At 40.8% G+C, this 26,034-nt stretch overlaps 1 protein-coding gene across 3 annotated transcripts in view; it reads left to right on the top strand.

Annotated features, from left to right (window-relative positions):
* pdgfd (platelet derived growth factor d) overlaps positions 1-26,034 on the top strand; it is a 180,012-nt gene that overhangs the window by 123,761 nt on the left and 30,217 nt on the right. For all 3 annotated transcript variants that reach the window (XM_060826050.1, XM_060826052.1, XM_060826051.1), the window contains 2 exons: positions 7,940-7,999; positions 15,474-15,675. In XM_060826050.1, the coding sequence (XP_060682033.1) occupies positions 7,940-7,999; positions 15,474-15,675 (262 nt within the window). The remainder of the gene's footprint in view (positions 1-7,939; positions 8,000-15,473; positions 15,676-26,034) is intronic.

The raw sequence follows: 26,034 nt of genomic DNA, 5'->3' as shown, positions 1-26,034 counted from the left end.
ATGGAGTTCATAGCAAGCACTAAAGACATTGGTTTAGGTCATTCCAATATTTAATTGGAGAATATTTCTGTTTGTCCTGAACTGGATATGTGACAAGCAAATTAGTAACTGTGAATGATGGAGTAGTCGAGAGAGGTGATAGTGAGGAAGAACTCTGTGTCTTCAGTTTACAGTGAAAACTTTCATTTTTGTTTGTTACCAATGTTGCTGTGGGATATGGGTAAATTAATGTTACTTCTGCAATTCTGCAATTATAATTTCTGATACAAGGTGAATGAACTCACATCAGTGTGCACTTGTTTCAGCCAGGAGCTGAGTCAACAAGAATGGGAACTATGTGGAGGAAATGCATAATTGTTTTTTTTGTATTAGCTAAAAATATATGCAAGAAAGAAACGGGACTGCAAAACAATGGTTAAAAGTACAGGCACTAGATAAGATGCTGTGAAGACAGGCAGTTAAACTAAATATGCCTGCATAAACAGTAGGTATAAACATCTGTTTCCCACTTTTACAGAAATACAGGAACAAACCTCAATTAAAAGAGTCTTAATGATAAGATGTTGAGAGGGCGGCACAGATGGAGGGAGTAAATAATGGTAAGGCAAGGATATGCCCACAGCAGGATGAGGTCAAATGGCCTTGTGAGAACAGGAATAAGCATTTTTGTCACAGACAAGGCTGGATAAGACAAGAGATAAACAGAAGTAATGGGTATCGGTCTTAGGGAAGTGGAGGATGTGAACAGGGGGGAAGCAATGAAATAAGAAAAAAATATGTAGGAACCAAATTATATAAATATCGAGTATTTGTTGAATTCAATGTGTTTTGTCCCTGCCTTGTGGACATCACACACACTTGCGAGTGTGACATAAAGGGCACTACTGATTCAGATCTTGTCTCAGACTGAAATTGTTGAAGTGAGTGAGCTTTGTTTCTCACAGTTGCCAATGGGCAATATACGATTGTGAAATAGGTGGACATGGAGGAGCAGGGTGCGTATATAAACCATGAGTCGGGTGCATGTAGTGCCACCTAACTAGATGACAGGAGTATGCATTGGAGGGGGGGGGGGCATGGTCACATGTGCCAAAGGCGGCATATGAGCTGAGAAGGTCAAAGAGACAATGTTTACCATTGTCCCAGTTCCAATGAATAAGATTTGTAATTTTGATAAGAGCCATTTGATAACAGTACCAGGGCTGAGATACAAAAATGTTGTTCTGGGAAAGATGACCAAGGAGACATTATCATGCCCAATGACTTTGGAAAGGAAAGTAGAGTTGAAGCTGGGATGATAGTTTGCGAAAATATTGCAAAAAGAGTTAAAATTTCGAGGAGCAGCTCGTACTGACAACTGACCTAAAGCAGAAAGGATCAGTATTACAAAACAGCATACATATGTTAAAGTATTCCATTATTTGCCCATTCAAGTGATATTGCTTTTATTTGCTTTCACCCCTGTTCAGGTTACTTACCCTTAAAGAAACCCAGCATCAGTGCCATGTCATTTATTGGATAATATACACTTTCTCATGCCTATTTTAATCAAATTCTGGTCATCCTTCTATTTGACAATGTTAACTGTATATGTCATAACAAGCTTTCTTAATTAGACTCTATTCAAATGATTTATAGTCAGGCCAAATGTCAAATACAGAAAGACCACAAGATAAACTTTGTGCTCCTGGAATAGAACCTTAATCAATGTGGGTGGGATTTAGAGAATTGGCCATGAAGTTATTTTGCAGTATGTTCATTTTAAAGACATAACAAGTACCTATAAGGAAACTGGGAGTGTCATGAACAGGGTACACTGATCCGCATGCATGATTCTTAAACTGTACTGCAGTGAGAGAAGCCATACACCAGCAGTCTGCCAAAATTCATTGTGTAAGTGGATAACCTTTAATCTCAGTCCGAATCAAATTAGTTTAATGTTGGAATAAATACAGTCTGTCCATCACCACCCCACCCTACCTTGTGTGTCTTCCCCCATTTACATTCCATCCCAGATGACTCATCTTTCCTATGGCTGAGAGAGGAGGCAGATGATCCGTTCTCAGGAATTATGCCATTCCTGCATTGTCAGTCATAGACTCACCATACCCTCAAGTTTCTTTCCTTCACCCTGTGGGAGGTTTTCACATCAGCTCCAGATGGTCAAGCTTGGACTGGAGTTCATCATATAAAAAATGATGTGGGAAAACACATCATGTAATTTTCTGGAAATGTATTTTGGCATTACTCAAGGTCATTTGTAAAATACTGGTCTATGTAGCATTGTTATCAAAGCAACAGATGTACGTGCAATTTAACTTATTAAAAATATTTGGTATTTTATCTTTATTTTCAGCTTTAGCTTTCATATTTGCCTATCAGTTACCTTGACATAAAGGTATGTGTTTGTAGTTCATTTTATCCATTAACCAGATGTACAAATAATAACCTAAATGACTGACGGATAGGAAGTGCACTTTTGTGCTAGCTTGAGAGGAGAAAACATTACATAGAATGCACAACATTTGGCTGAAATGGCTCAACCCAGTGTTCACGCCTCACAAAAGCATTTAACCACTTGTCTTTGTTCAATCCTATCAGCATTTCATTATATACTTTTTAAAATACATCTATGTTATTCACTTTAAACACTCCTCATGACAACCCATTCCATACCTGAGCCACTCTCTGAGTAATGTTTTTCTTGAACACCCTATTGGATTTTTTGCTGAATATCTTACATGAATGCTCACTTGTGTTTACCTCCCTCATTACTAAAAACATTTCATCCACATCTAATCTGTGAAATGCTTTTGTAACTTTCAAGGCCTCTAACAAGCCACCCCTTGGGCTTTTCCAGAAAAATTTGGCCTTTCTTTCCTGTTGGATGTGACCTCTGAGTTCTGGTATCATACTTGCAAAATTTTTGTATCTTCTCCAGATTTTCTAATTCTGCTTGAAGAAATCATCATTTGAAATGTGCCCTGTACTTCCACGTGTGATCTGACCAAGGTCTAACCAAGTTCAAAATAACTTCCCCACTTTTCAGTTTAATCCTTACACAAATAGTCCTTTGTGCTACCTTTGCCTTTTCATTTGGAATTAAGCTGTGTTGCTTCTTTAATGATTTTGTGTATCTGCACTCCAAGATCCCCTTGCACTTCTGTCTCATTTTTATTTCCAAGGACTAAGCAATTTCCTTATTCATCCAACCTGAATACACCACCTCATACTTATCTAAGTGGAATTACACAATCACACACCAGAAGGCACCTTTTAAGTATTCACAGCCCCCTTTAGAATCAGCGATACCCTCAAGTGTGGTGTCAGTCATCAATTTTGAAATTGTGAGCTGAATTTCCCCATTTTAATCAGTTTTTTTAAGATTCATGGTGTTTGTGATTTGTGACTTTTCTCACACAATCGTCCACTCTTCATCACGTCAATTATCCAGCCACGTTGTATAGCACCATTCCTGTGGAATTGGGTGGATAGGAGAGACAGATGTGCTCCCTGATCCCTTGACTCTCACAATGTTGGCCGTCAAAATAAACACGGTCAACAGGGAGCTAAAGATGCAGATGGACAGGGTCTTGGGAGAGGAGGGAATCACTACTGACAAAGGAGGCAAAGGTAATCAGCCAGACAGAAATATAGTGCAACCATTGCAGCTTCCAGGTTAAAAAAAACTATATATAGCAGTGTCGAAAGAAGCTCAATGATCATCTGCAGAGCATAATGAGTGCGTCTATCTTTTTTTCTGTTACCTCACATATACACAGAGACCAATCACTCTAATTCTGCCACTGCACATGCTTGTCAATAAGGCTGACAGAGTTCAGCTCTCAGTATTCATGTCTACTTGGTGGTTCTCACTCACACTCAATCTGAAACTACTAACCCTCCTGTTCACTGCACTGCCTACTCACTCACTGAGGCACAACAGCAGCTTTCCCTCTTCTGCATCACTACAAACATCATTTCCAAATGTTTGTGTCATATTCAGTCCCTCCCTTTGTCTCACTGCAGGAAACACAGGCCCAAAATTGGTGGGGGCAAACATAAGAGTTCTTATGTCATGTGGAACTAATCCTGGATTTAGCCAGAAGAGAACTTGCCCTCTCATTTGGGGGCAGTGAGGTCTGCAGGTACTGGAGATCAGAGTTGAGAATGGTTGCCTTTGAAGGTCTTGGTGTCCCAGATGAGAGAGTGTAGTGCTGGAAAAACACAGCAGGTCAGGCAGCATCCAAGGAGCAGGAAAATCGACATTTTGGGCCGGAGCCCTTCATTATTCCTGATAAAGGGCTTCGGCCCAAAACATCGATTCTCTTGCTCCTCAGATGCTGCCTGACCTGCTGTGCTTTTTCAGCAACACACTCTCTCATCTGGGGACACTGTAACCTCCATAGGCAACCAGCCTATCGAGACCTTAATTGTGCTTTGCTGTGCTGCTGCCCCATTATCACCAATAAAATCTGAGCCTTAACCTGTAAAATATATATCTCTCTCGTACAACTAATACCCTCTGAATGGTGCAAATGCCTGCACAAGTGAGGTCAGAGAACCTCTGCCCCAAGAGGCCAATACCAGAGAGGGTCAGCTCCACCTGAACCACTCAGGAAAAAGCCACTCAACCCTTCCAGGATGCAAGGCTTTCACCTGCACCCTCCCCCAGCTCAGAGACATTCAGCTCAGTGAATTCTCTATCTATATTAAATCCACTGAGTACATCACCAGTAACCTTGCAACCGGTTGAGGTATTTGGCACTTAGCTGGAGACCAGGCACCCACTTAACCTCAGACCGAAAACATGTCACAGGGACATCAGGCAGGTTTGTCAGATGCAGCCAGTAAACTGCATTGAAGAATGAGGAATCCACCAATCAGTATTGTGCTGACTGCAGAGTGCATGTGTCTGACTGTGTCCACGGAGAGATTAACTGCCATGAAGAGCCAGGTCCAGTACACACGGTGTCTCCTGGATATGTTCACAGACTTGTATTTGATTGCTATAACATAACTGTTTGGCATTGATGATAAGCTGAGAGTAGGAGAAGACCATTCCCTCTCAGAGAGATGGGGTGGTGCCAGCAGTCACCCACTAGAAGAAGAAGTCATACATGGACCTCAAGGAACTTGCTTTCAGCACACAAGTGCCCTGACCCCTGCTTTCCACTGAGTCAGGTTTTTCTAGGACTCCTTGGTACCACATAGACTCTACCTTCATGTCAAAGTTAATTGTTCTTCCCTCACCTCTGAAATTTAGCTCTGTTGTCTATATTTTGATAATAGCTTCAGTAAGATCTGGATGGCCCAGTCAAAAGTTAAACTGAGCATTAGTGAACAGGTGTCTAAGTTCCACTTGATAGCACTGTTGGTCACACTTTCCAGCATTTTGCCAATGACTGAATGTCAACTAACGGGGCAGTAATTGGCTAAATTTTATCCAGCTTTATCTAGTCAAATGTGATCTACACAGATAATTTTCCACTTGATCAGGTAGTTACCAACATTGTAACTAGACTAGAGCAGCTTAACTGAGTGTAAACCTAATTCTGAAGCACCATTTTTAAGCATATTGGCTAGGAAGTTATCCAGGCCCATAGTTTTGATTGTATCCAGTGCCTTCAGCCATATCTTGATTATGGCATGGTGTGAATCAAGTTGGCTGAAGACTGGAATCTGTAATGGTTGGCAGCTCAGAAGGTGGCCAAGATGGATCACCCATTCAGCATTTCTAGTTAAAGATAGGTGCAATTGCTTTAGCCTTATCTATTGAGCTCGGATGCTCCATCAATGAGGATGTGAATGTTTGTGGAAGCTTCTCCCCAGCTAGTTATCTAATTGTACATCACCATTCATGACTGGATGGAGCAGAGCTGAAGAATTTCACTCTCATCTGTGGTTGTGGGATCATTTACTCCTGTCTTTAAGCATGCTGCATATGCTGTTTGGAATACAATTCGACCTGAGTTGTAGCTTAATTTGATTAGCACCTCATTTTAGGAAACCTAATGCTGATCCTGATATGCTCTCCTATTCCCTTTACTGAAGCAGAGTCCTCTGCCTTGATGGAAATGAACAGTGGGACCTATAGGATCTTGAGATTCCAAATTGGCTTCAGCACAATTCCGCTTGTTCAGTTAGCCACGATGCTTCATGAATGCCTAGTTTTGAGCTACCAGATCACTTCTAAATATATCCCATTTAGCATGAGGCTCATGTCTCATTACAATGAGGGCCCCCCTCCCTCATGTAAAGACAGGATATTGTCTCTGCAAGGGCTGTATTGTGATCACTTCTGTTGATACAGTCATGAAAAGATGCATCTGTGGCTTGTAGGCTTGGGTGGGTAAGGTCGCATTGGTTTTCCTCTCTTGTTGGCTCTCCCACCACTTTCCATTGGGAGTCTATACATTTGTCCTGTATGACAAATATGCCATTCATAACTTGTCTAGTTTATTAGGTAACAGTCCTACAAAGTTACTGTTGGTAACAAACATTGAAGTCCCCATTCAGAGTACATTTCACGTCTTTTCTACTGCCAGTGGTGTCCAAGTGGTGTCCAATATAGAGGCCTACTGATTCATTAGTTTAAGGAAATGTTAATCAGCATGAGGTTTCCTTGTCCATTCCCTTGCCCAATGATGAGACTTCATGGGACCTGAATCAATGTCCAGGACTCTGAGAAGTTGCCTTCCAACTAGATATCACCATATTATTACCTTGAGTGAGTCTTCCAGTCAGTGGGACACAAAATACCCTAGGTTAATAATGAATGAGTTTGGGATATAAGCAACAAGGTCTGATTTGGTGTGCAATAGTATGTCTACTTACTTCTTGACTATAATCTGCAAAACCATTCACAAGCCTCTAGATGGCCATGAGGAAGTCAAAGACTTTACAGAGTCAACTGGACTGGCTCCAGTTGTTTCTGGTGCCTTGAAGATACACAAAAACAGCCCATAGCAATTGCCAGTAGTGAGGAGAATTCAGTAACTGGATAATCAATGACATAAATCCATTTGCAATGGCTTCTACAAGCACATCTTGCCTTTTCTTGATCTAGACATTGACATGTTCTGGAAGAAGATCTTCTTATACAGGAATTGCACTCATGAGTGAGAGTCTGTGCATGGTAAAAAACGTGTAGGTGACAGGCTAGTCTTGTGGGTACGAAGGATGTGGGTACAAAGCAAATCTGTGAAAAGGAAAAAGAAGCCGTGAAATATTTGAACTTTAAAGGAACAGCTGTGTGAGAGTGGGAAAATGTTCTGAGGAAAATTGAGGAAATTGCAACATTCCATTAATCGGCATCTAATCCCACAGGCAATTCTGGTTTTTCCTCTGAAATTTAACCCAACATCACATTCAGTGCAACCAAACTCCTGCGACAGCCCAATATCATCCATGTAGGTCAGACTTTACACCGATTTGAGACTAATAATAAATGTAATGATCCATGTGCCGATAATGACATTGGTACAATGAATCCCTTCATAGCTAATTTTATTAAAATTAGACTGTTAAGCATTAATTTTGCAGCACTTCGGTGTGCTTATATGGAGGGTTTTGACATGAATATATTGAGCCTCGCAGTATATCAAAATATCAGCTGTCAACCAAAAAATTGAGAGCATCACATTTTATGAAATGTTTCAGAAATTCCGAAGGCAGATCTCCTTTCTTTTTGATTCGATCTCATTTCAAGCGTGAGCAATACCATACATTTTCCTTTTATCCTATGAAAGCCACAACCACTGCTGCAAAATCACAGCATTAGAGGGACATTAATGAATTTAATGCTAGCATTCTGTGCTATGAGTAGGCTCCCATATTAGGAAATCTGCAAATAACATGATTATTGTAAAGCTGCTGGATATAAAAACAACATAAAGAAGAAAGGTGATCAGTGGGGAATTGTTTTGTTTTGTTTCAGGATGATTTACAGCCGCAGCCCTCAAAACCAAACTGGGAGGTAGTAACAAGTTCTGTTTCGGTAAGTCACTTTTAACCTTTGTTTTGTGACAAAGTACTTAATAAATTAACAATTCAGAAGTACCTAAATGATAGGATCAGGGAAAGGCCATTTAGTCACTCAATTTTGTTCCACCATTCAATGAGATCACGGCGACTCTTTTACCTCATGTTATGAAGCTACATTATCCCTTAATGTCGTTGAGATAATACGAGTCTATTCTTCTCATACTTAAACTTAATAATTAATCAAGAATCTATTGCTGTTTGTAAAAGGAAGTTCCAAACTCTACCATGTTTTGTGTGTAAAGATGTTTCCTAAATCCAGTACTTTAAAGCTAGGCTGTAAGTTTCACTCTCTGTCCAATGTCCTAGCTTTCAGAGTTACAGCTTTTGTTGATCTCCCCTGTCTTTTCCTGGAAACTTCTGATCAAACTGCACCTTAGGGAAGATTCTAGGGAAATATTGCATAATCTGTCCTTGCAATTTAGTTGAGTTTCATTATACTGTATATGCTCCAAGATCTGTAACCTTCCTGGAGGGTGCTGTGCACAAGTAACCACATGGGATCTGACGAGGGTTTTGTTTAACTTAAACATGACTTAGAGCCATACAGTCGTACAGCATGGAGACAGGCCCTTTCACCCAAATTGCTCCATGCCGACCAAAATTTCTGTCCACGTTAACCCATTTCTCTGCACTTGGCCCTTATCCTTCTAATCCTTTCCTATCCATGTATTTGTCCAAGTGCATCCTTGTATTCTAAACTGCATCTCATTACATTTTCATTACTTTCTGTGCTACATGTTTTGTTCTGTTTATATGTTGTCCCTAAATCTTTGGAATCGGTGAGACAGAGGGTCAATTTTATGTTTGAAAATTAAGATCACTGCCCTCTTGTCCCCCAACCGTGTTTACATGAATACTAGAGTGATGACATTAGGTCAAATTTGCTGTTATCATTGCTGGTTTCTGACAATATAGAAGTAAGGTACACTGTGAAATTGGCAGTGAACTTGTCATTCAAAAATAAACTAATTAAAGGACAATTCAGCCAACAACCTTGTATTTTACGTTGCCAGTGCCACTTTCCAGTGTGTGCATTTGGAAAAACCTTCAGAGAGAATCATTCCAAGTATTACATGGCATTGTAGGAGCAGATAAAAATGATGGAAGTAGGAATGTAGCTGACTTTAGCAGAAAAAGTGCTTGAGCTTGCTAGTTTTGCAGTTTAATTTATTTAGCATGTTGAGCCTATTTGTCAGAGAAGGGTATCTGGAGATTGGTGTAAAGTGAATTTCCTGCACTTTGGTATGAATCCTGAGATTGGTGGCCACATCCTATCATTTCTGGATAAGGGTCCAGAAGTTCTGGATACTGGGTGACAAGGATATCCCCTGGATAATGAAGCCAATCCAAACTCCATCCATTGAGATGGCATGGAGGTACAATAAGAGCCATGCTTCCATCAGTGCCATCACTGAGCAAAGTCGAAAAATTTGGTGCTGAGAAAGCACAACAGGTCAGGCAGCATCTGAGGAGCAGGAGAGTCGATGTTTCGGGGCAGGGGCGGAAAGGGAAAGGATGCTGCCTGACCTGCTGTGCTTTTCCAGCACCACACTTTTCGACTCTGATCTCCAGCAACTGCATCCTCACTTTCTCTCCATCACTGAGCAGGTTATCGGACTGGTCAAAATGAGAGTTTGATGTTTGTATTGGTCAGATTGCCACCCTTCAATATGCTCCAGCTCAAGTCGTCTCATGCTGTCTTATATACAACCCCATGCTCCAGAGAGGAAAGGCATCAGAAAATGTATTGGAGCAAGCCCTATCCTCTGATGAGAAGACTGAGGATGAATCTGATGAGGGGAGGATTAGCAATGCCGACCAACGGCAATCCAACGAACGGACTGCTTTTGTTTTAACTGATGTTCTATTTGCATGCTTTCTTTTCTCTTATTTTCTGCTTCACTTCTTCCCCTCTTCATTTATTGTATTTGATCTATTTCATGAATTTCACCTGACATGCATCAGACACTCTTTATTTATTTACAATTTTCTCTCCCTCCTTTTTCATGCAAGGAGCCTTGACTTTGGTTCCCTCCCATCCCCTCTTGTTTCAATGTACTGAAACTGAAATATCTCTTCCTAAAACCTCTTCCACTGCTCCATTGCAGATTTTCCTGTCAAACATCAGTTTGATCTTACCCCAGACAGATTCGCTCTCAACCCATTGATGTTAGTCTTCTTCTAATTTAGACATTCAACTTTTAGATTGTGCCTTGCTCTTTTTCATTACAAACCTAAACTTTATGGTACAATGATCAGGCTTATCAAAGTTATCTCCCACAAACATCTGCTTCACTTAGTCTACCTAAGTAACCAGCATTAGGTCCAGAAATGTCCCCAGCCCAACTGGTCAAGAAAGTTCTCCTGAACACAGTTCAAGAGTTCCTTTCCCCCATCCCATCCCTTTTCCCTAACATTATTCCAGTCAAGATTTAATCATTAAAGTCTCTCAATATCACCATTTTATGTTCTTGTCTATCTGTAATCACCCTGTTGATTTTCTCCTGTATTATCATTCCCACAATTTGCAGGATACAAAACATCCCTGATAGCATAACATCATTTTTGTTTCTCCACATGAACCAAATAATTTGTGTTCTTACTCCCTAAGGGTATCCTTTTACCCAGCACCATTATGTTTTCCCTGACCTGTGCTGACATCCCACCTCCCTTTTTCCGCATCTTACCTATTTTTATTTGCATATATTAAGTGCCCGGCCTTCACCATTATAAGTTATTCTCGCATTGCTGTTAGGACTTATAGCTCACCAACTTTACTCACCATGTTCAGTGCACTTTCATTTGTCAATTCTAAACCGATCGTTATATCTTTCTTAGCCTGCTGCTATCTTTAGGCCTGCACCAATGTGAGTGATTCTTAATAGTCTTCTGAAATGGCCAAGCAAAACATTTAACTGTATCAAATATCTATAAAAAAGTTGCATTAAATGAAAATGGACAACATCAACATAGACATCAAAAATGTCAAAAGCAATCCTGTCAAATTTAACCTGCAAATTCTTCCTCACCAACAGTTAGCACCAAAAGCTACAAAAATACTTTCACATTTATTCTCACTGAACCATTACATTCAATGCCCCAGTCTCCTCCTTCACCATTGCCATCCCTGAGGTGTAGCACAGTGATCTACAGTCAGGAGGAAGTGGTCCGGGGGTCCTCAACGTTGATCAGAACCCCAAGAAGTCTCATGGCATTAGGCCAGAAATGGACAAGGAAACCTTCTGCTACTGACCAGCTTGATATATCCCCTGTCTTTATTTACCAGTTGGCCTGTGACAAGTAGTGAGAGAACCAACAAGAGGGGAAAAAACTTGATCTTGTTCTGAAGTTCTGAAGAAGAGTCACTAGATCTGAAACATTAACTATCCTTTCTCTCCACAGATGCTGCCAGACTTGCTGAGTTTCCCTACCAACTTCTGTTTTTGTATTTGATTTTGACCTCACTATCACCAGTTTACCTGTTGTAATTGTATCTGTCTATGCTAGAAGTGACCATTAAACAGACCTTGTGAAAGCAAAGTCCCATCTTCACATAGAAGCATGTTCCATCATAGGTTAATTATGTCAGAAAAGGCTATTTGCCCATTGAAGCTGTTTTGTGGTATACCAAGGCAATAAAACAAAATAGATTTGAAATAGATTTCGCAGTACATAATTCTGAATCCAAGTTTATCCCATGCCTTTGAAAACCCAAGTATGTGACATCCACTGGTTGTCTTTTATTTACATTGCCAATTACTTCCTCAAAAAACTCTAATAGAATTATCAGGCATGATTTTTATTTCATAACACCATGCTTGCTTAAAATCACAAAGCATTTTGCTTAATCTTAATACCTATCGAATATTAGATCACTGCATTTTCCCAATGGGTGATACCAGGCTAATGGGCTTCTAATTTCTGGTTTTCTCTCAGCTGTCTTTCTTGAATACCAGGATTATTGTGGTAGCATTTTAATCCATAGGGAGCAATTCTAGAATGTGGCAAATTTTGGGAGATCATAAAAGCACTATCCAGCACCTCTTTTATCACATAGGAAACAAGCTATTACAACTAAGGTATTAGCTTTAAGTCTCATTAATTTGTCTAATGCCTTTCCTCTCCTGCTTCAAATTCCTCAATCTCATTAGCACTTGGATTGGCACCATGTTTGGTAGCTTTTTGTGTCTTCTGCTTTGAAGACAGATACAAAATATTTGTTGAACTTGTCTGACATTGCTCATTGTAATTTATCTTATCCCAGCCTTGAAGAGACATTATTACATTTTGTACCATGTTTCTGCTTTTTAACTTTTCCCCATATGAGGCATTATTCATTCAGAAAATAGGCAGATGCCATGCACTATTTTCTCATCATTAAATGCAATAAAGGGCTGGTTTAATTTGCCATTTGATTCTCCTTCATCACCAGTACAGAAGGCCACTACAGAATTACAACACATGCTGCATCCAAAAGGCTAAGAGTACTGTGGAAGACCCCACACACCACTCACTCAAATTCTTCTCCCTCCTGCCATCTGACAGAAGATAGCAGAACATTCAGTCTCTCATGACCAGACTGTGCGACAGTTTCTTCCCCCAAGCCATCAGGCTCCTTAACACAGTATGATCGGACTCTTCACCATCTGAAATTCTTTGCACGATATTGAATTGCTGCTAGAAAAATGTCTGTTATTTATCATTCTTCTATTACATTGTAACTTGCATATTTTGCACTTCCTATGCACTTTATGCCTTGTTCCAGTGTGTAGATTGTACTGTCCATGTAGCACCCTCGGTCCTGAAGGAACAAATTAATAGCTACTCTACTCTTTACTCTAATTTCCATTTTCCACCTTTCCAACACAGTTATCATTCACACCCCATAAAGAGGCTAGGTTTTGCTGGACAACCTAGTTTTCTAGAGTGGGAGCAACAAACTTGTGTACGTCATTTCAATGAAAATGAAATGCTACCTTCTAACTTCATTAATGTCAATTAAGCCTGTGATGGAGTTGGCATATCGACAGAACTTTAGTTTTGTAGCATTTATAAAGGACAGTCTAGCATAGCGATGATACATTCCCCAGAATGCACAAGAAGAATGCATTCAACAGCAACAAAATTGTAGGATTATTGTACAAAACATTATAGTTCAGAACATGTTGAAACACATGTAAAAGATGGTGGTGGAATAGGGCTTCCAAGCCCGGGACTCGTCCACTTCTTTTGTTCGATTCTTTTCCTTTTTTCAGTCTCCTCGCTCTTTTTTTTCTCTTTCATTTTATTGTACTTGCCTGATGATGAAGAGCTTGCTTGCAGTGACAGCATCAGCAGCGAGTGGACCTAGCAACATGGACTCATGGCAATGGTGCCCAAGGGAGGGTTTGGGTTCCCAACAGCTTCTGCATCCAGCACAGAATCATGGAGGTGACAGTGGGGGTGAATTTGCGCCGAGTATAAGACCCGGCAGCATCAACAGGTGCTGTGTCGGCGAAGTGGGACCTGAAGCAGACTCATGGAGGTGGTGGAATCGAGTTGGGGTGGTACTGGGCGGCATCGACTGTGTGCACATTGGTGAGGCCCAGCGAGGACTCACAGTGTTGAGGGTGTTGGTGGAGGTGAGATGGCACCGAAGATGGTGAACTCCGTTCCAGTGGTGGCAGTGCTCGAGTCTGGCCACTCGGCCCATGGCGGAGTACTTAGCAAGAAGGACTGGAAAGTTGAATACGTTTTCTTTATTTCCTAACTTTTCTGCTGTTATATTCTATGTTTTGGTTTATTTTTTGTGTTTCAGGATGACATAGCAACACTATACAACACTTTTCACTGTAGTTTTCCAACAATACACGTTACAATGAGTAGACCAAATCAAAATACCTGTGTTTTTCAGATTTTTTAAAATTCTTAATCGAAATTTGAAAATATAATTAAACTAAAGCTTTCCTAGTTCTGGGTAGTACTCCCTGGTTATTTTGAATATTTTGCACTAATTTGAATGAATACTTTCCCTCAGAGTAGCTAACAATTTAAATTGTATTTAACTAGCCTTTAACTCAGGAATAATATCAACACAAATGTCTTCTAGAAAAGGTTAAGATATAAATCCAAGATAATGGGGCTCATGAAGAATGCAATCCACATATATAGCTGCAGAAGAATTATTGATCTTAATTCGGTACTTCACCATTCATACACTGAACTACTGCAACGTGTGTGGCAAAGTCACTGCTGTTCATCTCATCCACTTTGTAACGTAGATTTTTACAAGGCAGTTTTACAGCGTGATTCACTGAAGCGTTATCAGCTCAACCCGTGTACAAAATAGAAATAGATTGCAGGCCATTTTGAACATCGATCATTGTGAAATCATTCCAATATTGAGTGAGGTCAAGTGGAGAAGCTGTCCAAGACATTTGGGAATTTCTCACACCATGAGGCTGTTGTGAATTAATAATCTAAATTCAAAGGTATTTACGGATAGAGTATTGTTCGTGTTTTCATGCAAATAGCTGCAGGCTTCAAAATGCTGGTTTAATGGGAACTACCTATTCTAACATTTCCAAAAAAGAAATGCACTGGTATAATGAGCCCTGGTTATGATATAAGAATACACTGCTAATTATTTGTTTTTCCAAGAAAGATGGACCATTAACAGTTTTCCACAGGCAACATTTTTTACTTGTTAAAAAATGACTAAGTTAAAAATCACATCAGTTTATAGTTCAATAGGTTTATTTGAAAGTACATGCTTTCCCATTGCTACCTAATGAAGGAGCAGTGCTCCAAAAGCTAGCACTTCCAGCTAAACCTATTGGACTATAACCTGGTGTTGGGTGATTTTTAACTTTGTCCCCCCTAGTCCAACACTGGTACCTCCACATCATTAAAAAAGACTGGCCTCCTTCCAAAACACCCGCTAATTAATTGTGTATGTTTTCCGACTGCTCTTAACCTTGCTGATCAATTTAGAGGCATCATATTGTATCAATGAAATTACAAATGCAAACAATCCTTCTTCAAGATTTTACAGGAGTTTATTTTGGTGTTTTGTTCTTTACTTGAGTGCAAACCTGTAAGTTTATGACTATGATGATATATTTTTGAAAAGATGGATTTAAGTATGCATGGTTCATTGCCAAGTATTGGCCCACAGACTTTGCCAACAGTGATTAACTGATCAATAAGTACATTGGTAGTAATTATCGGAACACAAATGTTGTTGCTGCGTTGTGTATCTCGCATGTTAGAACATTTAGAGTTAGGGAACAACCATTTGCCGAACTTCAAAATAAATCATTGTGTGAACTACTGAGACCTTTTGACACAAGAGAGTATTCTATAGCTAGACAGGCTGCTATCGGTTTTGAAACTAGATAATGATGTTGGTATACTTTAATATTCTTTGATTGTACTCCACAATACAGGGGCCACAATGGCATGGCTCAGCATCTACTGCCTCACCACTGACTGTGGAGTCCTTGGATGAGGCAATTGCTGGATTTGAGACAATAGAAGAGCTTCTGAGGCATTTAGATCCAGAATTCTGGGAAGAAGACTTGAACAATATCTTTCAGGCAACAACTGGATTTCGTGGCAGAACCTTTCACCATCAACGGAAAACCAAAGGTCAGAAATTATTTCACATTAGAATCAATATAATTGTAAGATTCTATTTCAATGTATTTAAAGTGCACATGCCAGGATGGTAATAAAAACCATTTAAAATGTCAACATTTACCTAAAGTTTCCCTTTCCTATCTCAGCTATTTCTTCTAACCATTTCCCTCTCCAATACATCACTTCACCACCCTTTCAATTCCTCTCTTATCTTCCCTCGATGCTCTCTCTCACTTTCTCCCAGTCCTTTAACATAGAAACGTACAGACCAGAAGCAAAAGTAGGCCATTCAATTCTTTGATCCTCTTGACCATTAAACATAATCATAGCTGATCCTCAACCTCAATACCTTTTTTCCACTTTCTGTTCATACCCCTTGATGCCTTTAAAGTCTAAAATTGTATGTATCTCTTCCTCAAAATTATTCAGTGTCTTGGCCTTCACTACCTTGTATGGTAGAGAATTCCACAGGTTCACTGTCCTTTAAGTGAAGAAACGTTACCTCATCTCAGTCCTAAATAGTCTACCCTGTATTCTGGGACTGCATCCCCTAGTTCTAGACCCCTGAACTAGGGAAAGAATCCTCTCTACATTTAGTCTGACCAGACTATTAAAATTTTATACATTTCAGTCAATTCCCCTCCTATTCAGCTAAATTCCAGTGAATACGGGCCCAGGTAAAACAACTCTGTCCTCATTGGTCAGTCTGTCTTTCCCATTATGAGCTTAGTGAACTGAGTATATCCTTTCTTAGGTAGGGAAACCAAAACTGCATGTAATATTCTATATGTGGTCTCACCAAGGCTGCAGAATAGCTGCAGAAAGATATCCTTACTTCTGAACTCAAATTGTCTTGCAATGAAGGCCAATAATCCATTTGCCTTCCAAATGACTTACTGCATCTTTCTGTCTACTTGCATTGACTGATGTACAAGAATGCCCAGATGCCTTTGTACATCTACGCTTCTCAACATATCACACTTTAAATAATACTCTTCCTTTCTGTTTTTCATATTGAAGTGTACAATTTCACACTTACTCACACTGTACTTCATCTGTCAAGAGTTTGTCCACTCGCTCAACTTGTTTAAACCACCTTGAAACCTCCTGAATCCTCCTCACAAGACACAACCTTACCCACTTTCCTAACTCTCCTATCGGGCATGCACTATTCTTCTAACCCTCTCTCCTCTCTTTCCACCATCCTCACCCACTGTTCTGTACTCCCTTTCTGTTCCATACTTTTTCCATTACACCCTCCACCATCTCTCCCTTAGTCCATTGACCCACCTAACAAATTACTCTATACACTCACATAAGAAATCTTATCTTAAGAAGTATCTTCTAAGATTTGCTGATGGCTCATAGTTGGGTATTATACTCATTCAATCCCCAGTCTGAATTAATTGATTTTGTCAGGACAGCATTAGACCAAAATAATTGAACTTGGTGATTCAGACTCTAAAGAGAAAAATCAGTGAGACTTCTCATTGCTCATTTCAATCCAGCCCTTTTTTACTAAAAGTCAGATAATGGCAGGATCCAGTGGAGCTGTATTGATATAACTTGCCACAACTTGCTGGCCAAGGTCACTCTTGAAAAATTACAACTTGACGACATACTGGAGGAAAATCAGCAGTTAGACATGAATCAAAATGTAAAAATATTTGCTATCTAAGATGTTAACCATTTGAAAACCTGCATCATAAATTGTCAGGATACAATAATTTGGCACTAGCGTAAGTTGAAGCAGAAGTGAGAGAATAATAATTTTTCTGCTAGCATGCTTTCAAACTAAAATCCCTAATTTTCACTGCCCTAATAGCTTACTTTTAAACTGTGTTCTAACTTTTTAAAAGCGTAAGGATGTGAATGAAAACTGATCAGTATTATTTCCATTGTGGCTTCTATTTTAAATCTCTGTCGGATCGAATTTGATTGTTTTTATCTTCACTGCAATAATGGTCACATGTGACAGGATGATGAGAGTAGCTGGGGACTGAGGCAGTCATTCGCTAAATGAGGATTGAGAGAAGGAAATGTCTGATTTATAAAGCAATGAGATAAAGATCTGTCAGGAAGTGCCAAAGCATTCATGGATTTGGGTAATACTTTCATTTGTTTAGTTTGAGGAAGATGACTAGGATATATGGAGAAAAAAAAAAGTATGAATGATATTCATGAGTGACAGTGTGTTGAAGAAGAGGCAAGAATAACTTTCTTTTCAACTCTAATGTTTTCAGCAATGAACTGCAACTGACTGTAGTTTATCTTTTGACTGTCAGTGAAGTATGGAAGTGTGAAAAATTTCCCAATCTGCAAAGAATAATTTAAGATTGGCTTAATTTCAATTGGAGATTCCTTGTTACCTTTGCTCCTGGAAAGAAAAGGAGGAAGAATAATTGAAGGCAGTGTGGTAAGGCTGCATTTGGGATGTATAGCACTCAATACTGAAAATGTAATTAAAAGGATTCTGAACCACATTCAGACCAGGAGAAAGAGCAACAGCCTGAAGGAATGGTTAAGAACAACTGTCCCTGGTTACAAGCCACCCTGAATGTAGGAGCCATACTTTTGATCTCTACATCTCTATTACTAATAAACACTATCAATCTTCCATTGTGCACATTAATGCACTGCTGAAAGCCATTCAAAGCCTTAACAAGAATGGTAAGCTGCTGAAGTAATTGAACATCGGCGAGATCAAATGCAAACTCACTGAATGGTTCAGGGAACATCTCTGGTTCATACGCACAAACCTACCCCCACCTTCCCATGGCCATCCACTTGAACTCCCCCTCCCAGTCCCCAGAGGACATATCCATTCTGAGGTTAAAAACAATGACTGCAGATGCTGGAAACCAGATTCTGGATAAGTGGTGCTGGAAGAGCACAGCAGATCAGGCAGCATCCAAGGTGCAGCGAAATTGACGTTTCGGGCAAAAGTCCTTCATCAGGAATAAAGGCGATGAGCCTGAAGCGTGGAGAGATAAGCTAGAGAAGGGTGGGGGTGGGGAGAAAGTAGCATAGAGTACAATGGGTGAGTGAGGGAGGGGGTGAAGGTGATAGGTCAGGGAGGAGAGTGTGGAGTGGATAGGTGGAAAAGGAGATAGGCAGGTAGGACAAGTCCTGACAAGTCATGGGGATAGTGCTGAGCTGGAAGTTTGGAACTAGGGTGAGGTGGGGGAAGGGGAAATGAGAAAACTGTTGAAGTCCACATTGATGCCCTCGAGTTGAAGTGTTCCGAGGTGGAAGATGAGGCGTTCTTCCTCCAGGCATCTGGTGGTGAGGGAACGGTGGTGAAGGAGGCCCAGGACCTCCGTGTCTCGGCAGAGTGGGAGGGGGAGTTGAAATGTTGGGCCACGGGGCGGTGTGGTTGATTGGTGTGGGTGTCCTGGAGATGTTCCCAAAGCACTCTGCTAGGAGGCGCCCAGTCTCTCCAATGTAGAGGAGACCGCATCGGGAGCAACGGATACAATAAATGATATTAGTGGATGTGCAGGTAAAACTTTGATGGATGTGGAAGGCTCCTTTAGGGCTTGGATGGAGGTGAGGGAGGAGGTGTGGGCGCAGGTTTTACAGTTCCTGCGGTGGCAGGGGAAAGTGCCAGGATAGGAGGGTGGGTTGTAGGGGGGTGTGGGCCTGACCAGGTACATGGAGGGAACGGTCTTTGCGGAAGGCGGAAAGGGGTGGGAAGGGAAATATATCCCTGGTGGTGGGGTCTTTTTGGAGGTGGCAGAAATGTCAGCAGATGATTTGGTTTATGCGAAGGTTTGTAGGGTGGAAGGTGAACACCGGGGCGTTCTGTCCTTGTTATGGTTGGAGGGGTGGGGTCTGAGGGCGGAGGTGCAGGATGTGGACGAGATGCGTTGGAGGGCATCTTTAACCACGTGGGAAGGGAAATTGCAGTCTCTAAAGAAGGAGGTCATGTGGTGTGTTCTGTGGTGGAACTGGTCCTCAGATACAGTGGAGGTGGAGGAATTGGGAATATGGGATGCCTCCTTCACTGCCTACACAAGACCACCATCAAACTGGAGAAGGAATACCTCATCTTCTGCCTCAGGAACCTACAACCATATTGCATGAACATTGAATTCGTCAGTTTCCAAACCTCCCCTCTGCCCACCCCATCCCAGATCCAATCCTCTGAATCAGATCCACCTTTTGACCTGACGTACCTGTTCATCTTGCTTCCCACTTATCCACTGCACCCTTCCCACCAATCTATCACTGTCACCTCCTATTTTCGCCCACCTATAGCCCACCTTCCCCTTAGCCACCTCTCCCCAATTTATTATTCAGCCCTTTTCCTACTCCCCACTCCTGAAGAAGGGTCCTGACCAAAATGTCGACTCTCTTGCTCCTCGGATACTGCCTTACCTGCTGTGCTTTTTCCAGCGCCATGCTTCATCAACAAAAATCTTACAACTGGACAGACTGTTTGAAAATTCTATGGAGCTGGAAATTTTCACAACTCTGCATTTGATGCCTGTGTGTAAACTCAGGTCTGTATCCTGGGCCAGACTTAACATTAATTGGGTGATCTGTTTGGTTCATGCTGTGTCTCTACAGAGACCTGTGCTTATTTTACGTAAAGTTGAGGAGGGAGTGGAGTTATAATGGGAAGGAACTGATCAGAAGTATATTTTATTGTGGGTCAGGGGTAACCATGATGTGAGAGTGAAGTATCACATTACAATCACATTTCTATAAGCAGATGCTAAGACCAGATTTCTGAAAGGAGTGGTTAATTACCCCCAGATGGATTGCTGAGCTGGGCAACTATCGTTTTAAGTTATGGAAATCCTGAGCGTGTGTAGTCCTCCAGTAAACATGCTATCTCTTAGACAAATGCTGAAGATAATCCTACATTCTTCCATGTAGCTTTATTGATCTACAAGCAAGAGACGTGAAATCTGGACCATCATACTATTTATCCAAGTTGCAATTATCTCATGAACTAGAAATTGAACTGGTCCAGTTCCATAAATACTGTGGCCACAAGAGCAGTCAGAGGTTATAGTGAAGAAGGCATTTGGTATGCTTTCTTTTATTGGTCAGAGCATTGAGTATAGGAGTTGGGAGGTCTTGTTGCAGATATACAGGATGTTGTTAGGCCACTTTTGGAATATTGTGTGCAGTCTGGTCTCCTTCCTTCCTATCAGAAGGATGTTGTGAAACGTAAAAGGGTTCAGAAAAGATTTACAAGGATATTGCCATGGTTGGAGGATTTGAGCTATAGGCAAAGGCTGACTAGGCTGGGGTTGTTTTCCCTGGAGCATCGAAGGATGAGGTGACTTCATAGAGATTAATAAAATCATGAGGGGCATGGATAGGATAAATAGATGAAGTCTTTTCCCCGGGGTGAGGGAGTCCAGAACTAGAGGGCATAGGCGTAGGGTGAAAGGGAAAAAATATAAAAGGGATCTAAGGGGCAACTTTTTCACGCATGTGGTACGTGTATGGAATGAGCTGCCAGAGGAAGTGGTGGAGGCTGATACAATTGCAACATTTAAAAGGCATCTGAATGGCTATATGAATGGGAAAGATTTAGAGGGATATGGGCCAGATGCTGGCAAATGGGACTAGATTAGGTTAAGATATCTGGTCAGCATGGACGAGTTGGACAAAAGGATCTGTTTCTGTGCTGCACATCTCTATGATTCTATGACACCTGACTCCAAAAGCCTGTCCAGCATTTACAAAGCACATGTCAAGAGTGTGATGGAATTATCTCCATTTGCCTAGATGGGCGTTGCTCCAGCAACACAAAGGAATCTAAACATCATGCAGAAGAAAGCAATCCATATAATTGCACCTCACCCACCACTCTTGACATTCAAGCTCTCTACCATCAATGTACAGAGGCAACAGTGTCACTCAGGTCCTCCAGTAACTCATGAAGGCTCAGTTATCTGCACATTCCAAACCCAGAAGGACGAAGGGTAGCAAGTGCTTGCCAACACCACTGCAATTTCCCATCCAAGCCACTCACCACTCTGACTTGGAACTAAATCGCCATTCTTCCTGTGTCACTCAGTCAGAATCCTGGATCTCCATCCAACAGCACGATGGGTCTACCTACGCCGAAAAGACTACAGTGGTTCAATTAGGCAGCTTACCACCTCCCTTTCCAAGAAAATTCAAGATGGACAATAATGATGTTCTAGCCTGTGATACCCATTTCCTATGAACAAATAGCCTTTATTTGAAAAATGTGTCTTCTCATGCTCCATCCTCCAGCTACATCTGTTTACTTGTGTTCTGGTTCATGTGTGTTCCTCTCTCTCAACTATATCATGGATGTTTCTGAATTGGCTCTTGAGAGTGAATGAGCAATAATCAGTATATTACTGAGAGAATTGATACAGGGGTCTTGATGTTCTCTCTTTCTTGAGCAAATAAAGGATAACAAGGGGGAGCTGTGGACTAGCAAACCACATATCACACTCTTTCACGTGAAGGAACCTGACTTTATTTTCTGGCAGCTGATATCATTTGCAATGGATCGAAAAAGAAGAAAATCAAAACATCCAGGTGAACCCTATTGGTAATGGCTAACCTTTCGTCACATATTCCATGTTCTCAGGAATTCCAATGCCTCTTGTGAATCGGGGGAGGGGGGAGGGGTGTGTGGGTGAGAAGTAAATCTCACAATTTAACTTGTGGGTTTATTATTCAATTAATAGAAGTAGGCTCGCTCAAAACACAGTATGAGTAATGGCCAGTTAAGATGCCAGAGGAGAGTGCACATGGAACTGTATGTCAGCTGGAGTCAATGTTTTCAGGAGAAGAAAGTTTCTTTTACATCACAAATATGATGAGCTTGTTCTAAATATTCTTTGGGTCCCTGTTACAGAATATTCAATTGATGAAACCCTTAGATAATCTTGTCAACTTACATTTCAATGTCATTGGTTTACATCTAGTTCTAATTATAAGTCACATTTTTCCTACACTTCTCAATTATTTTCAAGGTGGTTTCACTGAGGCAGGAAGGATGTTTTATTTAGTGAATATATCATTATAAACACGATATTTTGTTTCTTTGGAATTGTGTTTCAATGTAGGATAAAATGGTGACATACTCAGAATTCTGTTGATAGTAAACATGTGTGGCTTCCTTGCTAAAGGAGCCTAGATTATTCCATTCACAAGAAGCTGCATGGTATTTAGATTTGTAAGCAATAGCCAAAGCATTTGTGCTGATAGTAAAAACTGTTCATCTCAAGTCTCAGGGAAGTGGTAAAAATGTCAGGTTTTGTATTTTAGCTGTCTATTTAATATCACTATGTAATTAAGTAGGAGTCTAAAGGAAATCTAATCAACATAGCAACCTAGTTGCAAAGCCCATAGGATTCATTTTGCCATGGAGCTGGGCTTAAGAAAATGGAAGCCATTGTAGGATCGGATTATGAGTTTCTACTAAACAGTATGCCAGAATTATACAGACAGGGCAGTCTGATCGGAACTAAGACAAGTGGAGCAACTGGCAACAACAAGTTTCCGTGGTTCACCTTGCAGTTTGGAGCTCACATTTGGATTGAAAGGATCAGATTTGTGAGGATTTAAAATGAGGCCAGAAGATTCACCTAATCAGAGCTACTGGGAGGATCTTCAGGAAAATCCTATCGCAAAAAACAATAGCTCGAGGGTTAAAAGTTGCCTAGCTGCAAAAGAAAACTTAAGGAAGTAAATGCTTGGAATTTGAGAATTACTTTGCACAGATTGCAGAAGATATGTTAAATAGACAAAGATTTTTTCCTTGGGGTGGGGGAGTCCAGAACTAGAGGGCATAGTTTAGGGTGAGAGGGGAAAGATATGAAAGAGACCTAACAGGCAACATTTTCACGCAGAGGGTGATACGTGTATTGAATGAGCTGTCAGAGGAAGTGGTGGAGGCTCATACCATTGTAACATTTAAGAGGCATTTGGATGGGTATATGAATAGGAAGGGTTTGGAAGGATATGGGTCGGTTGCTGGCAGGTGGGACTAGATTAGGTTGGGATACTGGTCAGCATGAATGGGTTGTACTGAAGGGTCTGTTTCCGTGTTGTACATCTCTATGACTCTGAGAATTGATTGTCGCCTTAATGAATGGTAGATTGTTTAAGTATGGAATGGGGTTTCCAATTGTGCTAAAAGTAAAAGGGGATTGTTCTGTTCTGTAGTCTGAATAGTGGTTTGTTTATGTTACTTTTGGTTTGTTATTTATACAGTGAAAGTTGTAAACTCCATTATCTCGCCATGTGTTCCTTTCAGTTAGTCATTGAAAATTGAAATGTTATCATTCTTTGTGAAGATTAGTATTGGCCAAAATATAAATTATTACGAGGACTTTTTTTATTTCACTCTGCAGTGAGTATGTACTTCAGCTCAATGATCCAATAGTTAGAATGATTGAGATTATGGGAACGTGGAAACAAACCCAGAACCAACCTCTGTGACAGTCTTCCGCACAGTAATTTTTGAGAGTGTCAGTTCATTTCTTGCTGTGCATGTGATGTGACACTAAATAGTGCTAAATGGAATACATCAAATAGATTAGCCAGTCTTAGACATTGAGAGAAATGGAAATATTACACTTGTGTGAAATGATGTGAGGAAGGCAAGTGATGAGGATGACGCGAAGTATCTGCAGAGGAAGACTGACAGGAATGGCAAAAACTTGGCAGATGGAAGATAATGTAAAATGTGTGGGTATGCACTTTGGTGAGAAGAATAAAGGAGTTGAATATTAATTTAAACTTAAATTTAAAAAAAAAGAGTGATTTGGAAGTCCTTGTCCATGAATTGCAAAATGCTAGCATCCAAGTTAGCAGGTTCATTGGAGAGGTAAATAAAATGTTAGCATTTACTTGAAAGAGAATGGATTGTAAGGGAAGGGAGGTTTTGATAAAACTATAGAAGGCACTAATCAGACGGCTAGAATATTGTGAATAGTTCTGTGCCCCTCTTCTAAGGAAAGACACATCAGCATTGGATGCAGTCCAGAGAAGGTTCACTAGACTGATCCTTGATATGGAAGGACTGCCTTATGAGGAGTTAATAGACAATAGACAATAGGTGCAGGAGTAGGCCATTCTGCCCTTCAAGCCTGCACCACCATTCAATATGATCATGGCTGATCATCCTCAATCAGTATCCTGTTCCTGCCTTATCTCCATAACCCTTGATTCCACTATCCTTGAGAACTCTATCCAACTCTTTCTTAAATGAATCCAGAGACTGGGCCTCCACTGCCCTCTGGAGCAGAGCAGTCCATGCAGCCACCACTCTCTGGGTGAAGAAGTTTCTCCTCATCTCTGTCCTAAATGGTCTACCCCGTACCTTTAAGCTGTGTCCTCAGGTTCGGCACTCACCCATCAGTTGAAACATGTTTCCTGCCTCCAGAGTGTCCAATCCTTTAATGTCTCAATCAGGTCCCCTCAGTCTTCTAAACTCAAGGCTTTACAAGCCCAGTCGCTCCAGTCTTTCAGGGTAAGGTACTCCCGCCATTCCAGGAATTGACCTTGTGAACCTACGCTGCCCTCCCTCAATAGCCAGAATGTCTTTCCTCAAATTTGGAGACCAGAACTGCACACAGTACTCCAGGTGTGGTCTCACCAGGGCCCTGTACAGCTGCAGAAGAACCTCTTTGCTTCAGTTGGGCCCGTACTCATTAGAATTCAGAAGAATGAGATGCAACCTTATTGAAACATGGAATATACTTAGGGGAAGGTGCAATAGTTTCTTCTTCTTGTGGGGAGTCTGGGACCAGAGAGCACAATCTCAGAATAAGGGACACAGTGCAGATTCTGGGTGAAGATAGGGCCCATTTCTCAGCAGAGGTTCATAAAATTCAACTATATATAGAGAGAGTGACAGTAGTTTGTACAACATTTAGAAAAGTTTAAACACATACACCAAGAATATGTTGCATCTATTGTGCAAATACATTTGTATTAACCTTCCTAGTCCGTTGTTTAAGCCATTTATGTCTAAGCCGGCTGATGTCACATAAAGTAATGGGTAAAAGATGGCATTTCAAGGCTGTGATTCTTTGGGTTTAGTTTTAAATCTTCCATGAGAAATCTAAAGAGCATGGAAGTTTTGAGGCCTGAGCCACATTTAAGGACTTGCAAGTTGTCTGTCACTTCACTGAATTCAGACCTATTGGCCATCACTGTTGCTGGTGTGTGAGATATAAATGCAATAGTGTAAAATATTACAAGCTGGCTTTCTGGAGTGAAGTGGCCCATATCATGAGCCACTTACTCTTTTATAGTCAGGTAAGTAAAAATATTATACAAACAATTTTGTTGTCTTCCAAGCTTAATAACAGCAGTATTAAGGCAAGTCCTGGGGTATGCATTTGAGAGCGAGCC

This window comes from Hemiscyllium ocellatum, chromosome 6, assembly GCF_020745735.1.
Source record: "Hemiscyllium ocellatum isolate sHemOce1 chromosome 6, sHemOce1.pat.X.cur, whole genome shotgun sequence".
NCBI classification, from domain to species: domain Eukaryota; kingdom Metazoa; phylum Chordata; class Chondrichthyes; order Orectolobiformes; family Hemiscylliidae; genus Hemiscyllium; species Hemiscyllium ocellatum.
The sequence above is the reverse complement of the archived record's forward strand: the minus strand, read 5'-3'. Positions and strand labels throughout refer to the sequence as shown.